This window comes from Natator depressus, chromosome 7 (assembly GCF_965152275.1).
Source record: "Natator depressus isolate rNatDep1 chromosome 7, rNatDep2.hap1, whole genome shotgun sequence".
Taxonomy (NCBI): Eukaryota; Metazoa; Chordata; order Testudines; family Cheloniidae; genus Natator; species Natator depressus.
In genome coordinates, this window is record NC_134240.1 from 23,501,311 (window position 1) to 23,517,464 (window position 16,154).

General features: G+C 47.1%; 1 protein-coding gene across 1 annotated transcript; it reads right to left on the reverse strand.

Moving 5' to 3' along the window:
* Nucleotides 1-2,193: 2,193 nt before the first annotated feature.
* RPN1 (ribophorin I) lies at nucleotides 2,194-15,768 on the reverse strand. The gene is made up of 10 exons (XM_074957662.1): nucleotides 15,452-15,768; nucleotides 12,985-13,049; nucleotides 10,873-11,179; nucleotides 9,234-9,443; nucleotides 6,634-6,826; nucleotides 6,192-6,291; nucleotides 5,756-5,894; nucleotides 5,188-5,307; nucleotides 4,413-4,658; nucleotides 2,194-3,065 (listed from the first exon to the last, which is right to left on the reverse strand). Exons 1-10 carry the CDS (start codon nucleotides 15,677-15,679, stop codon nucleotides 2,883-2,885), a joined length of 1,791 nt encoding a protein of 596 aa, XP_074813763.1. The 5' UTR covers nucleotides 15,680-15,768; the 3' UTR covers nucleotides 2,194-2,882.
* Between the last annotated feature and the right edge of the window lie 386 nt (nucleotides 15,769-16,154).

Below are 16,154 nucleotides of genomic sequence, written 5' to 3' on the forward strand. Positions count from 1 at the left end.
ACTGGAGGTTTTTAAGAACAGGCTAGACAAACACCTATCAGGGAAGGTCTACATATAGTCATACCTCAGTGCAGGGGACTAGACTAAATGACCTATCAAGGTCCCTTCCAGTCCTACAGTTCTGTGATTTCTATGATGGATCATAACTGATCTGCAATGGCCAGTGATGGGTTGGCCTAGAGAGGAAAGGGGCATTTGTCAGTCCTGTTGCTTTATAAACATGTAGCAAGGTTTCTATTCCCCTGACTGTAATAAGTGAACAAATGACTGCACAGAAACACATATCCAATCACTCAGTATTGTAAATGAATAGAAAACTCTTTGCCTTCTGGGGCTTTCAGGATGTGTGTGCAGACAGTGTGGCACCAGCCTTGAGAACTTTGGTGTGGTACTGGCAGGCAAACTGTCTGCAGCCCACACTTGCATGACTTCCACTGTTGGCTTGTTGTCTGGAACAAAGAAAAATGTGCACACAATAGGGTCTCAGGGTGCAACTTATGAGCAATGCCTGCAGAAGGGAGAGACCTAGAAAGTGGGACAGGAGCTGGGGTATGTGTAAGGTGCACAGAACATGTTTTCTATCTACAGAAGCAGGCCAGTGTGGGGAGAGAGAAAATGTTTAAGGCAATTCTCTCTCGCTCTCACACCATTCCTTTCTTAAGGGAAAGTATGTGACTGGTGAGGGAATCTAAAGGCTGACAGGAACCAACATGCTTTTATCGGATCTATCTGTGCAAAGACAGTCTGGGTGCTGGTGCTAGGTGAGGCAGTCGACATGGAAAGGAACAACCTGGAGGGAGGCTCTGGAGGGCAGGAACCTGTCTTTGTGTGCTAGTATTAACAGGCCAGGCAGCTAGCCTCCCTGGGCTCATTGTTCCAGCTGAAAAAGGCCCAATGTTGATTCTGGGCAGGTTGGAGAGCCTGGATTGAGCTGTGGGTAGGCCTGGGCCCCCTGCATGATCCCCCTGCAGTCTGGCTTGGGGGCCTAGGCAAGCTGAGTTAGTGTTTGAACCAAAACAATGGCACCATAAGAGTAGAACTGAACCAGGGTGTGTGGGGCTGCCCCATCCGTTCTCACCCCAACCTCCCAGCCCACCCTTCCATGGGCACTCAGCCCCCTGCAACCCAGAGCCCTGCGTTGTGGGCCTGAGGTGTTGTAACAGCAGTGCCCTCTGGTGGGCAAACTCTGAGTCATGCCTACTCAGCCTACCCCAGAAATGGGGGTGGTGACAGTAAAACCAAGGAACCCAGAACCTTGACACTCCCATGCAGGTTAGTTGAGGCTCAAACTGTTCCCCTGTGAAGAGAAGCTGCTGCAGAGCAGTTCTCGGTGAGGAGGGCAAGACGGCCCATAGCCTGCCCCTTGCAGTGGTGAGCCAAGCCTGACAGGGTGGCAGGGGAAGCAGAACAGTTTAAGGGGGCCAGGGTAGGAGCTGGAACATGGCTAGGGCTGAGTTTAGTCCCCTGTTGGCCATTGGGGGAAAGAAGAAGGGCTGCCCCAGGGGCACCTTCTTTCCCCCAGAGCAGAGCTAGATTTACTCCCAGCTCTTGCCCTGCCAGTCACCACTGTTAAGAATTTAAGAACAGCCATACTGGGTCAGACCTAAGGTTCATCTAGCCCAATCTCCTGTCTTCCGACAGTAGCCTAGAGGGAATGAACAGAATGGGCACTCAAGTGATCCATCCCCTGCTGCCCACTTCCAGCCTCTGACAAACAGAGGCTAGGGACATCATCCCTGCCCATCCTGGCTAACAGCTATTGATGGACCTATCCTCCATGAACTTATCTAGCTCTTTTTTGAATCTTGGCCTTCACAACATCCTCTGGCAAAGAGGCTGACTTGTGTTCATTTGGTGACCCCTAGTTCTTGTGTTATGAGAAGGAGTAAACAACACTTCCTTACTTATTTTCTCCACACCTGTCATGATTTTATAGACCTCAATCATATCCCCCTTAGCCATTTATTTTCCAGGTTGGAAAGTCCTAGTCTTATTGATCTCTCCTGCCCCGTTAACCTCTCCTCCAGACAACAGCTCTTCCTCTTGAGCCTGCCTCACTGAGTCACCCTAATGCCCTGAGACATGGGGCACAAGAAAAGGGTATATGAGAAAAAACCTCCAATCTGTATATTAGCTGGGCATTCCCATAAGTTACTGCAGGAGCCAGCAAGGTCCTTCAGAAATAGAGAAAGCGCTAAATATCCTTCCTCCCTTGTTTATTTCAATTGGGTATTGTCTACATAGTTAAAAAAAAATACCAGGAACAAACACAGGCTTTCAGGAGATGAAACCCTCTCAGCTGCACTGGCTTTATTTTAAACAGACTCAGGACATTGCCAGCTCAAAAACCTCACTTTTTGTGACAAAAAACAGTACAAATCTCCTTTGCTCGGGTTCCTTATCCCCCAAACTATAAAAGTATAAATTCAAGGGGGAGTGGATTTATTTTAAAGCCTTCAGAAGAACAAAGATGCCTTTATTCTCACTGGCCCCAATGTTCAGATCTGCCATGAGCACGTCTCCACCCAGGCTGTCTGGCTAGTTGTACAGGGACAGTAAGGGCCCTCTTACACAGCAAAATACAGAATGGAGACTGCTTTATAACCTGGTCTTGCCTTGTCTGTGTGGAAGGAACCCTGTTACAACCAAATCCAAATCTTGTTATACCATGGTCCCTTCCACAGCAGATTCTGATTGGCAAACAAGCCCTAAAAAAGAGTAAGCCAAAAAAATTATTTGCAGGCATTTTCCATTTCAAATTTTCTCCCTTCCCCCATTTTACTGACCAAAGAGCATCACTGGTTTGGCTCCGAGCATGTCCACTCAACAGCCTTTAATCTCAACTCACGTTTCTCCCCCCTCCCACCACTTTAACTCTGAAGTTATAGTGCATCGAGGATGTTGTCAATTTTGGTGACCAGCTCCTGGCGCTTGTTGGAATGCAGCTTCTCATTCTCAATGTACGTGTCCTTCTTAAGCTTGCCGGCCACCAACCGCTCTGCCTCAACAGATGATTTCAGAACCAGCTCCTTGACTTGGCTGTCGAGCTTCTGAATCTCGCTCACCTTGTAGGAGTTCAGAATAAAGGAATATTAAAGAGGACTGAACACAAACAGCCCTATCACATGGCTAAGCAGAAAAGCTGGGACCAAGGAAGACACAGCACAGGATATAGAACAGCCTCTCCCACTGGCATGGCTATAAGTGAACATGGCATTTGGAGGGTTCCTCTCGGGGAGGGGGCAGAGGCTAAATGGATAGAGGAGGTTTAAGCGGAACCTCAGAAGCCAGATACTAGCATTGAGAGAGGTGTAATTCTTACTTTCAGTAATGTTTAATGATAAGTTAGAGACTTTCAAATCTAGGTCACCAGTACAAATCCAACTCAGGACCATGGTGGCCAAAAGTAGCTGTTTTCTGATAATTATTGTGGTTGCCAGTGTGAAGTGAGTTTGGCGGATCTCAGTGAAGTTCACAGTGGGATCAGTACCCACAGCACAAAAACTGAACTCCCCACAGCACAAAAACTGAACTCCCCACACCTCAAGGTGGGTGGCTGCTTCTGGTCAGAGTTGAGGCATAAAGGTTGGGAATGGTAGTGTGCGCGCCTGGGGTGTGCTGTGCTGCCACGTTGTTGCAGAGAAAGGAATTCAGTCTACTGGACTGTGAAGGCAGCATCTTCCACCAGTGTGAAAGATCACACTTGCACAAAAATAAAAGATTAACAAGTAAATGTGTTCAACTCTTGTGGTTTTGTATTACCATGATACAAGTGAAGCAATGTGATGAGGCACCTTCTATGCAAAAATAAGAGCCCCAGACATGGTCAGCCAAGACAAAACTGGAGTAGCTGAACACCTGTAGGTGCTGTTCTCTTGTTCTCCCAAAGAAGCCATGTAATATGAAGCAAAAGCTTCCCAGGTGGATTCTGGCAACAAACCCAGAAATAGTCCAGGACCCCCAAAATAACTTGTGTTACTGGCTTGGATAGTTTAATAATATACAATCTGTTGCTATGTTTCAACTTAGAAGATCCAAGTTTTCATTCCATTCGCCATTACTAGGAGTGTAATGATAAGATAATGCAGTTGTAACATACAATCCTGCTTCCAAGGCAGCTGGTCTAGGGGATCTTTTGGAGACAGTGAATGCTAGTGGCAAGCAATTTTTCACCTCCACACATTTTATAGAGCAATAAAAGCAAGAGAAAAACTACAGCAGAGGGGGGGAAAAAACAAACAATTAATACCATCCCCTACATCTTTCTGACAAGAAGCAAGTAATTTTGGAGCGCATGAAAGAGAGAACAGGAGGCAGCAGTTAAGCTAAGCATCAGAAGACATCTAGAATGGAGGCAGCGTAGCTTATAAGGCCAGCAACAAAGCACAGCTAAGACAGGAGAGAGCTCTTACCTTATCACACATGTCAGAGCCTTCTGTCTTCAGCTTGGACTGCAGAGAGGCTACTTCATTGGTCAGGGCCTTATGCTCTGTCTCCAAGGTCTTCTTGCCACTGTTTAGAGTGGAGATGTCCCGTGACTGCTTGTACTTATTCACCGCTTCATCAAAGTGGCGGTACAGGCCCAGTCTCTTGTTCACCAAGGTGAGAACTTGCTCTGTTATGCAGGCCACCTTCATCCTAGCTTCAGCAGCTGGATCCTATAAAGGGCGATAAGGTACATAGACAAGCACATACAAAAAACTTAAACTGAGCCAATGCCTGTCTAGCCACATGTGCTACGCAAAAGCACCTCAGATCTTACATTTTACAATTTAACACCAACAGCTGTCAAAAGAATGCCGAAGTTAGCTTGGTCCGAGCATAGAAGCCTCTGGCTGCCTCTAATCAGCCAGCCTAGCTCTGGGTTAATAAAAACCAAGGGAAAATATGGAGGAAGGGACTCCCACAGGACAGTCACAAACCAATTAGATTCAGATGGGCTTGCTGTCCCAGGGCTGGAATATTTTACATGAAAGCTAAAGATGGAGTATCCATCACATACCAAGACAAAACCACTAGGTCTTTAGGTGCTCAGATGCTATGGTGATAAGGCACCAAGTATCTAAATAGGAATATTCCAATGGAAAGAACATTTAGTGAGGGGAACTATTTCTACAGGCAATTTCCAACCATTAGGGGAATAAAACTTTCCCCTCAGTCACAAGGCTGCAGCTTGCCATATAGTACCTTGGTGATGGAGAAGTCGAGCCTCACATAGAAGATCACTGTGAAGAACAAGATGTAAAAGGCTCCAACCACCAACAGTGGCTCCTGCAGCATCAGGATCTTGTTGAAGGTGTAGTGCACCTGCAAAATAGGATTCAGAGAATGGGATCAATGACTTGCCATTAGTCAAGGGAGAAACTTCAAGCACCTAAATGTTCCTAAAAACCAAGGAAGAATAGTTATGGCACACAGAATGGATCCAGCTCAGATAATGCAAACTGTGTAGTCAAGAACCTAGTCACACTGCTGGTTTTCTATATCTCTTGAGCAACAAGTTTCCCCAACTGGGCTGTGCATTGGCTACACTGGCTTTCCTTAAGGGCTGCAACCCAGCATCTGCATTACAGATTCTCACATCTTCCAGCAGCGAGAACTTCACATAATAACAGACAAGCAAAGCCACACAATTTGCATGTCATTTTTCAGGAACTCCTCAGCCCCAGACCAGATATTGTTATGATTACAAAGGTGAGTGAGGAGGAGGCATGGCTGCTCATTTAAGTTATTCAAACAAAGGGGTCAAGCCTACCACAATGTCCTGGATGTGCTGCTCTACTAGGTTGTTCTTGTGTGCCACAATAACCGGGCGTCCAAACGTGTCCAAGTAGGTGTAGTGGAGCTCGTCAGTGGCTCGGTTGATTTCATATGGGCTGTCCACATGAATATTCCTGCAGGAATAAACAGACACTCCCACATGATTCTAACATGTCTGAGATGGGATGGCTTTTTGATTGGCCTGTTGTGGCCCAATGCACATTACTCAATTGCACATTGAAAACAAGTTCACTGCAGTTTAAAAAGCAATTTATAATGTGTGACAGATTGTGTTCCAAGGTGTCTTCTATGCTCATGTCAGCCGTTATGTGTTCATGGTGCTCCATCCCCAAGAGCAGACAGGAGACTTGGCCATCAATGCACAGGTGAAGCATTTTCAGCAGTAACAGCACAAGAGCAGTATCACTTACTTGGCACCTTCTGGCAGGATTATCTTTACAGTCAGAGAGTCTGCAACTTGCTCATCAAACACATGGTCAATGAACCTCATCCTCAGGGCATATTGGTCACCTGAGAGAAGGCAGAAAGGACAGAAAAAATTCCAGGTAGTTTAACAAAACAGGCTTCCATGGAAAGGTTTTCCCAGTGTCTGTGAATCTCAGCATGCTGAAGGACAGGGGCTGTACGCGCTCCTCAGCAGAGGATCATTTGGCTCCCCTGAAAATGGCAGTTTTTAACAAAAGGTCTAAGGATACAGGAAGAGGCACATGCAAGCAGGAGACTGGCTTGTAAGTTACAGAAGTAAGAGCTAGCAATAAACGCTAAAAGGTTACAAGGGCCCATACTGTACAAATGTCAGATTTTCAACACAGTAAGTCTGGCCTTTTACTACCCCAATCTTGTGACACCCACCAAGGTTATAGAGGTATTCATAGCTAGGCAGGTTGTAGCCAATGATGTAATGGGTCTTCCAACCCCCAAAGAGCGGGAAGCGGGGGCGGATCTCCATCTCCACAGAGTCATCCAGGATGAGAAGGTGGCTGGTAGAGATATTTCCAATTTCATCTCGGTAATATACATCCTGAGCCGCAGCAGGAAGAATGGTCTGCATGGGGGAGAGAAGCAGCACTCAGTGCATTTGCTAGAGAAAGAAAATTTCCACTAGAATAGGCAAAGCAGCTACTGATGACACTTGGTTCAGCTTCAGTCAGGACTAGCACCACTTCTCACAAGAAGCAACAAAATGACTGCTTGGCAGCAGCATGTGGCAAAATGGCATTAATGTAAGTGATTGGCCACAATGTGCTCAGCAAAAGCTATTGCCCATATTCAGAGAAGTTATAGATGACGAAGCCCTATTGGATCATCCAGTCTATGGCCTTGAAGTCAATGTAACATTGTTCCCTACAGACAGTCAGTGGTACTTTATCCAGTCCAGTTTCCTAAGCAATGAGGGACATGCCTACCACAATGTCCTGGATGTGCTGCTCTACCACTTCCTTCAGAATTTTATTTCACATCCTATCTGATCAGCCTAAAAGTCCCATTTCATTCCATCCCATTGCTCCTAGGGGGCTGAGCTTGTGAATTCATACACTCAACTCAATAACATTTCTCTGTCTGTCTTGATGTCACTTGACACTTTTTGAACACTGCATGCAATCAATTCCAAAATTTCAGGGAATATTCTAGGCATCAATGGGCAGAAGCCCACAGATTCTGGTGAAAAATTAGAAAACCGGAAGGGGAAATGGGGGCAGAGCTCCTAGCATCTGATCAGCAGAGCAAGCAGCTTCAACCAGCTCTGTAATTGTCTACAAATCAAAGAACTTGTTGATGGCAGCCATTAACACCTTCCAGCATAACAATGGGGATAACAGTATGGGAGGAGGAGGATAGTGGAGTCCCTGCCATAGGGAGGAAGGAGAGGAGTGGGAGGGTGCCACAGAGAGCCCCTTTTATGAGGGAGGTTACAGGGAGTCCCTGAAATAGGAGGTGGGAGGGCGGTGTGATGATTTGGGGAATCTGTCTGTACAATTTGAGTTCTGGTTGATGATGATATGAAGTTGTTACTATAAAAATTGCTCTACCACTGAATACCTCTATGTAAATGTATCAGGGGTAGCCGTGTTAGTCTGTACCCACAAAAACAACAAGGAGTCCAGTGACACCTTAAAGACTAACAGATTTATTTGAGCTTAAGCTTTCGTGGGTAAAAACCTCACTTCTTCAGATGCATGGAGTGAAAGTTACAGATGCAGACATAAATACATATATTTATGCATCTGAAGAAGTGAGGTTTTTACCCACGAAAGCTTATGCTCAAATAAATCTGTTAGTCTTTAAGGTGCTACTAGACTCGTTGTTGTTTCTATGTAAATGTGGAATCTGCCATTACTGACAGGGCTGAAAACACATCTCTAGACAATGGCTGGTCACTTCAGTTGCTGCCTATTCAGGTGGAAACATATGAAGGACAATGGGTTGGCTAAGTTTAGGAAAACTAGTTTTCTCTAACCCCTCAACAAGGTGTTTGGAGAGTGGAAAATTCCTATACAACACAAAGAGAGAGCAGAGGTGACAAAGCAGGAGTTCAGAAGGACTCAAAGTGAAGGAGGGATGGGCCGGTTTAGCAGTCAGAGAAAGCAAGCTGACCTGCCCTGGAGAGGGGCTCCATGTTTCAGAAATCATGCCATAAGCTGCAGCAGAGGATCCTGGACACCCCTACAAGACCTTGAGCCCAGCCCAAAGAATGCTCCAGAGTGGTGAGGAAACTGAGGCAAGGAAGAGCATGTAATGTTTATTATTTTTGTATACATCTGTGTATTTCTTGTGCTATCAAGTAAAGAGCAATGGTATTTTACAATTCTGTGCAGTCTGTGTGTGTGTTATGTGACACACCTATCGTGTGTCCCTGAAAAGTTAATCCAGAACATGGCTGGAGTTCTGGGAGTGGGTATGTTTAAGCTACAGGGGAGTCTGGGGGCAGGGGGGCCAGCACTAGTCCCAGGGGCTGGGTAGTTGGACCGCAGGGTTACAGCTCTCAGGAGGGGTACTAGACAGAGGATTGGCACCCCAAAAGTGTGCCTAGAGACCCCAAGCTAGAGGCAGTGAATGGACTGTTCAGACTTTGGAGGCTTAAAGCACACAGGGATTCAGAATTTGGATCCCTTCACAGCAGTCTGGTGTGTGCCCAAGAAGGGGCATTCAACTGGATCTCTGACAGGTAGCACAAAGGCAGCTTGTGGGGACAACGTAGGATACACGGAGCACTTGGTTTATGCAATAAGCCTACAGAAGCAACAAAGTGTGTGACACCTCCCCCACCCCTCCAGTTATACCTTCCTGTACTACCTTGACTAATTCCTCTTTGGTAATGACATCTTGTAAATATCTGAAAGCTTTTTATGTTTCCCCCTTATCCCTTGTGCGCTGTTGCCAAATAAGAGACAAAAGAAAGGGCAATAGGATTTTCTATAGGAAGGTGGTAAAGGAGGGCACAAAATGCAAACCTTAAAAGATTTGACAGAAGATATTCCACTGTCTGGCTGCCTTTGGTAGTCATATCTGGAGAAAGGCCCTTTGAGCACAGCTCCTGTGTGCTTTAAGTCAACAGTCTCTTCTACAGCAATATTTCCCCAGTGAGACACTTCAATGACCCGTATCATACTGGTGATGGTCAGGAATGGGTTGTTATTTTCATAGTGTACCTTAAGGATGTCCTGAGAAGGAAAGAAAACAAGATATAAATCCCAGACAAGGAAGTAACAAACCCAGAGGGAGGAGGGGAAAAGGATTCCCCCTCCATCAAATCCCAGAGTGAATCATTCCATTATAGTGACAGCCATTAGCAATAGCCATCCCTGGACCCCCCCTTTTTTTGATTTATAACAGCTGGTCACACAATACAGGGTGAAAAATGCACACAGCTCAAAACTAACACACCTAACCTGAAGCTCAGCTATGACACTTTGGAGATATCAATTAAAGCACTTTAGCAAAATTTCAGCATCCATTCTGGCTGTTTTAACTGATCAAGTGGAAGCAGCTTAATGGATATGCAAGGTTTCACAAGTGACTGCTCACAACAAGGGAAGTTAGCATGGGCAGACAGGAAGCCCCTAGATACTGAGATGTCCCCTGCCATTAATACAACTGACTGCAGGTAGCAGGATTCACTGAGCTAACTGATGAATGCTTTGGACTGGAGGGAATCAGGATCCCAGAGCAAAGGTGTTATCTCATACAGACCACTGACAATAAGACAACTTGGATGGGGCATATCTCCTGCTATCAGCACCCCAAGATAAACAAAACCATCTGACCCTTATGTTCCAAGGTGCCATTCCTTTGAGCCCACACCTGTACCATCATGAGAGTAACCGAGTTCCTGACATAAATCCCACCGGAACAACTGGTGATGCATGGGTGAAACTTGACAGGAAAAACAGCCAGATGTTCAGGTGCTTGGCTTAACACTTAAGTGCTAAATCAAACTCTGAATCTTGCAGCGAGAATGCTGATACTGCATATTAAGGACAATATGTACAAAGTAACTAGGTTATATTTCAACAGAGTCTTCTTCTTCTACAGAGTCTCCATACTATCCCATGAGCTTCCTTAAATAATATACACTCAGAGTAGCAGGTGTTTGCCCCTCAGCATGTTACTACAACTATTTCCTTTTAACTTTTTTGGAGTGAATTTAGTGTTGCTGAACTGACACCCTCAAGTCCTCTCTGTGTACTCGAGCAGGTATAGCAAAGGCAGCTACAGTTCAAGCTCTCCCCCTACTACCCCAAGACATCCGTGCCCTGGAGAGAGACCCCTCTCTCCAAGGGTTTCTCATTGGCAGTCTCAGTAGAGAGGCGAAGTTCAGAGGCAATTAATGCCAGCTGTGGTGGTTTTGTGATACTGACACTTACCCATTAGGAACTGAACTGAGAAATACCAACTCAATTCACATACGACACCAGTTTTCAGACACTTGCCACCATCCTAATATGTGACCGAGAGGCAAATGTCTCTACATCCCATTCAACCTCTTGAGCCATAATTGACCTATTTATGTGGTGCACTTTGCAGGACAACAAGCTACAATTTATTTTCAAGAGCCTTTCAGCCAGGGTTTTGCTAGCCACAAGAATTTACCTGGCTATATGGTGGGATGTCCTTGAAAGGCCCATATTCAATCATGTCCTCTGACCGGGTAGGATTGCCCAGCTTGGTGTAGTTCTCTACGTTCCTGGAGGCCAGTTTCACACGTGTAGTTTGGCTCTTCGTTGGGTATGGAGAGTAGAAATAATGATTCCCTTCAAAGACCACAAACTGTTTCTCTGCCTGTGTGATGTGCGTGGGGTACGGCTGCAGGACATGTGTGAAAACTGTTTCGATGGATAAACGGATCTTGGCACCTGGCGCCAGAGGAGATGGCAACTTCACGGTGAAGAATTTGCCACTGAAAGGGAGAAGAGCAGGAAAGCTATAAACACCAAGATCTCCACTGGCCTGACATGCACTCTTAAGCCCCTGCAACCCACACTGGTGCAGAGCGGAACCTGGAAGTTTTTTATTTGCTCTTAAAGGACTCCCTCCTTCAAAACTGGGAGTGCTGTAAAAGGGCCTTGCAGGATCAGGCCCAAAGTAGATTTCTGCCAGTAGCCTGGTGCTTGTTCCTCAGGAGGAGATTTCTGTTCCACAATATGGGTACATTTACATATAAATGGTGATGGGGCAGTCTATAATTGGATATCATTTGGCACAGGCCTGCATGGATATTCAAAGGGAATCAAGCTAACATACCACCTGTGTGATGTTTTTGGGGTAGAGATACTGGTGCGTTCCTTTCACCATTTCTCTATAGCTGCACTTCACTGTGTATTTTCCATTATTCTCTAGGTGGAGAGAATAATCTAAAATGGAGCATGGGCAATGATCTGACAGGAAAACAAACATACTAAGTTCCTGCTCCTAAGAGTCTGTTACCTCTCAAGTCAGCACTACTTGTTCTCCCATTGGGCTGAAGCTGAATAAGGATGTCTATGGCCAGGGATCCAGCAGGGGTATCCTGCAGACAGTGAAGTCTGGAGGTGTGGGACTAGAGAAAACTTTTCACCTAATCCACAGCAGAGTTCTCTTGCAGCCTTCAAAGAAACAGATACCTCCACAGCAGGTTCACACCACCTAGCAAGAACTGCTGCCCAGACAGTGGAAGGAGAGTAGATAACAGCCCCAATGGATGGACCTTGGCAGTTGCAGGAAGGGAGCAGTCTCTAACTCACTGGTGATGCAGCCCTCCACCTGGATTAGTTGGGGCACCTTCAGCCAGCCATAGCTACGAAGTGGGCACTGTTCTGCCTTGATAATTCAGTGTTTCACTCCATAGCTACGAACCCCTTGAGATCACCAGCAACTAGTGCCGAACCAGTTTAAAAAGCTCACCTTATTTAATAGCTAACATGCACAGCCTCTGAAAGAGCCTTGCACTACAAATTTCTGCTCCCTCAAGCATGCTGCAAATATGGGATACTCCTCAAGTGTGGTAGATGTGGAGCCTCTGGCTAGAAAGAGGGCTCTCTCTCTGGGTTAGGGGCTACAAGCTCATTTTAAGCTGCAGAATCTAACATCCTGCAGCAACAATATGGTTCAGTATTGCAGCGTAAACAGAGCCAAACCAAATTTGTAACTGTATGTGATGGGCAGTACAGACCCTTAAGAGGCCCATGTGGTTCTAATGCATCTCCATCCCAGTTCCCCTAATACAGGGAGGTGGCAACAGATGTTCTGACAGGAGGGTTTCATAAGATGCTAGGACACAGGGGGAGTTCCCTACATGGCACAGGGGAGCTGAGGAAGACACCTGTACTGCATCCCTAATAGAGGGACTTATAAAGAGAGAGCAGTCTCTCTGGGGAGAGGCTGCCAGACAGACGTCTCCATTTCCCCAGGAAACTGAGGGCATCTACTTTTGCTGACCTGGGAATCAGGTCCTACACTGTTACCTGTATTTCAAATTGTGCTACAGGCTGTGGTGTGAAACATAAGATGGGCCTCTGAAAGAATAAAGGACACCCAACCACCAGCAAGATTGTTGTAGGGACTGCGTGATGAAATATTTAAGTCCTGGACTTGCTCGTTAGACTAACATCTCTCTTGATTCTGCTATTACTCAACTGGGGAGGTCCAATTTGAATGGGTAAGTTACAAATACTGGTCCCTAACAGAACTGCTCCCTGTTATTTGGCATTACAGGGTAAGACTCACCTTTTACCTTTCACCTTAGTCTCCCGCACCTCCAGGGTGTTCTCCTCCTCTTCCTCACCTTTCACCTGTTCCAAAACAAAACATTACAGCCTGATCACCATGTCACCATTTAGGCTTCCCAGGTGAAGCAGCTGAATTTATCAGGTCAAATACTACACAATTCCTATTCATTTCTTATTGGAGTGCACACAACGCATACTAGTTGACAAAAAAATTGTTTTTAAAAACCCAATATCTATTAGCTTCACAGTTGTTAATACTGGCCAACTCAACAAATTGTGGTCTGTATCCAAGAATAGAAACTGGAGGCTCCTGTTAAATTTTTTGAAGCTTCTGCCAGTGTCCTAGGCCAATTCCCAAGCTGTCAAAGGCATGGAACGGAGTCTGTCAATGGCAGACCCTACTCCTCCAGCAGGTCCTTTTACAGAGCTTCTCTCACTGGAGCTCCTAGGGGAGCGGCCACCAAGTGAAAAAGCAAAGACTGGCACAACAGTCTCATTCTACTGTCATCAGAAAGCAGCACCTGCACAGCTACTCTGTCAAACCTCTTGAGGAAAAGAGTGCTGGATTGATAGCCCTGGAATTGGAGACTCAAGTCTCCTGAGCATCCATAGGACAAACACAGCCTGCAAGACAAAAGCTTCCCCCGTGCATCTCTGGGTCCTGCTCCAACATGTATCCAGACTGCTCTGGAAAGACCAAATTTAGATGTGGTAAATGAGACACACAGATTAGCATCACTCTCCATGTCTCATTCCCTTTTGAGACACTCTAAGCAAGGTTACCCAGCCTCCTTGTTTCACAGTCATAATAACGGCCTTTTAGTAGCCTAATTATTTGTAGAGCACCAGCAGCATGCTAGGAACTTTATAGACATCTGATGGTGACAACCCTCAGTCATTACCAAACTGAGCTGGCTTTGAACAGGGGACCTAGAAGTGAAAGTCTCTGTATCCTACCACCAAGCCACTTGAGTGCTATTAAAAGCAGCACACAGAATATGCATGCAAAAGCCTTTGTTTCAGTACCACATTAACACAGTGTGGACCAAAGTCTGCTCTGTTACACCAGTGTAAGCCTGGAGTAACCCTTCTGAAGTTGATCCAGATTTATGCTGGCAAAGGATAATGATTTATTCTTTGTACTGCAGTGGTGCCTAAAGTGTGTTAAGCTCTACTCAGAGAAGCAGTCACTGTCCAAGTGTGTACAACTCAAGAACCTGAAAGCAAAATTTAGATCAAAGCAGAACCTGATCCTTTTTGTATCTCTACTATTATTAAATCCCAACTGTATTTTTAAAGCATTAGGCTATTATTCTAATGCTTTGCCCTTTTATGGTATACACCAGGAAATTCAAAGGCTTAAGACTTTACATTACAAGCTCTGAGGTAGGGCACCACTGTTTATCCTTTATGGTAGGGGAAAATGAGGCAGAGTGGTGAAGTGACTTTGCAGAAGGTGATACAGTAAGTCAGTCGCAGAGCTGGAATCAAAGCCCAAAAATCCTAGCTCCCAGCTCCTTGAACTAACAGCTGCTTTTCAGAATCACTCACCACTAAATACTGTAAGTGGTTCAAGTGCTTGAAGAAGATTATAAGTGGATGAAGGGCTAGGCAGCCATCTGACAGTTGCCCATTCAGACTCAGGGCCCAGCTTGTATTTGTATCTTTCACTCTCCCATTTATATGGGATCTCCTTCTAAACTTAAAGCCACACCAAGCTGAACCCAAAGAACTGCAAGGAAATGAATGTTAACTGTCAAATCACTCACCAACCTACCCAGGGCATAACAAAACCACCCTCTGCCAAAAATAAAAACTTAAATCTACACTATAAGAGCAGGCAGAGTCCCTACTACTAAAGGCATCCAGAAAGGGCAGAGAAATAATAAGGTTTCAGAAGCTGGATGGATCTCATGCAGGTGGCCTGCAGCAGCTAGCATTATGCCTTAGGGAACACCCATGTAGAGGTTCCTACTAAGACACCCCTCGGATTTCTCCCTCTCCCCCACGGTGTGGTTAGTGGTTGCATTGCAACGCCTGCGGCACTTTTGCTTACGTGTCAGTATCTGCCAGGCAGGGAAGTGGCTGTCACGGCACCATCAGCTCAGAGTCAAAAGCAGGAGAAAAATCCACGGCCACCCGAGGGGAAAGAAAGAAGCGCGGGGCTGGGGCTGGCCGGGCGCTGCCCTAGCTTGGCAGCACGGCCCGCAAGGCCGCTTGCCTGCCCTGGAGGTTTGCATGCCTGCAATGAGTGACCCAGCCCCGAACCGCTCACACACGAGGGGGGCCCATGCAAGGGCGGGGGCCCCGCCGCGCGCAAGGGGGAGCCAGGGGGCTCCCGCCACGCAGAGGCCGCGCGGCGGAGCGGGCCAGGCCGAGGGTCGCCGGGGGGACGGGGCCCCTGCGGAGGAGCGGGCGAAGCGCAGCCGGGGCGCGCTGCCACGCGGGCCGGGGCGCGCACTCACCTGCACCCCGAGGTAGGCCAGGTGGCTCTCCAGGCCGGGGTCCAGCGCCAGCAGGAAGGAGCTGGCGCCCCCGGAGCCCCCCGCCGGGTTAGCCAGGCTCAGCTCGGCCGTCACCTTGGCCAGGTGGGTGCTGAGATCCACCGTCCGCTTCACCTCCTCATTGAGCAGCTCGGGGGCCGCCAGGGCGCAGCCCAGGCAGAGAAGCAGGCGGCAGGCGAGGCCCTCCATGGCCGGCCAGGCAGCGGATGAAACCGGATGGACTCTCACAGTCAGCGGTGGGGGCGCCCATCCATTGGGGAGGGCACAAGATGGCGGCGCCCAGGCCGAGGGAGGGACAAGATGGCGGCGCCCACTCATAGACCAGGGCACAAGATGGCGGCGCGCACGACAGCCAGGACTCCGTCAGGCTCCGCAACCAAGGGGGCTACGCCGATGCCTAACTAAAAATGCTGTGACCAAAGGCAGCGCTGAGCATGACAATACTCCTGTAGGATCAGAATCCTAAGTTAGTGAGAGCTCAGACCTCATTGCAGAGAGCAGAGATTGTCTATATATTGTGCAGGGGGTGGATACTGAGTCTGTTCTTCACAGCTCCCAGCTTCCTCCGGAAACCTGGATAGATCTGGGCAGAGCCTGGCCATTGCGCTTACAGTGATGCCAACTCTCAGAAACCACAGACCAGGCTCCAGTATCATGAGAGTTC

Bases quoted from the DNA above. Each gene is read 5' to 3' on its own strand.
- RPN1 (XM_074957662.1), bottom strand. From the start codon at position 15,679: ATGGAGGGCCTCGCCTGCCGCCTGCTTCTCTGCCTGGGCTGCGCCCTG. The intron at 13,050-15,451 runs GTGAGTGCGCGC...GTTTTGGAACAG, and splicing joins TGGCCTACCTCGGGGTGCAG to GTGAAAGGTGAGGAAGAGGA. The intron at 4,659-5,187 runs GTACTATATGGC...CGCCCTTTATAG, and splicing joins TCGACTTCTCCATCACCAAG to GATCCAGCTGCTGAAGCTAG.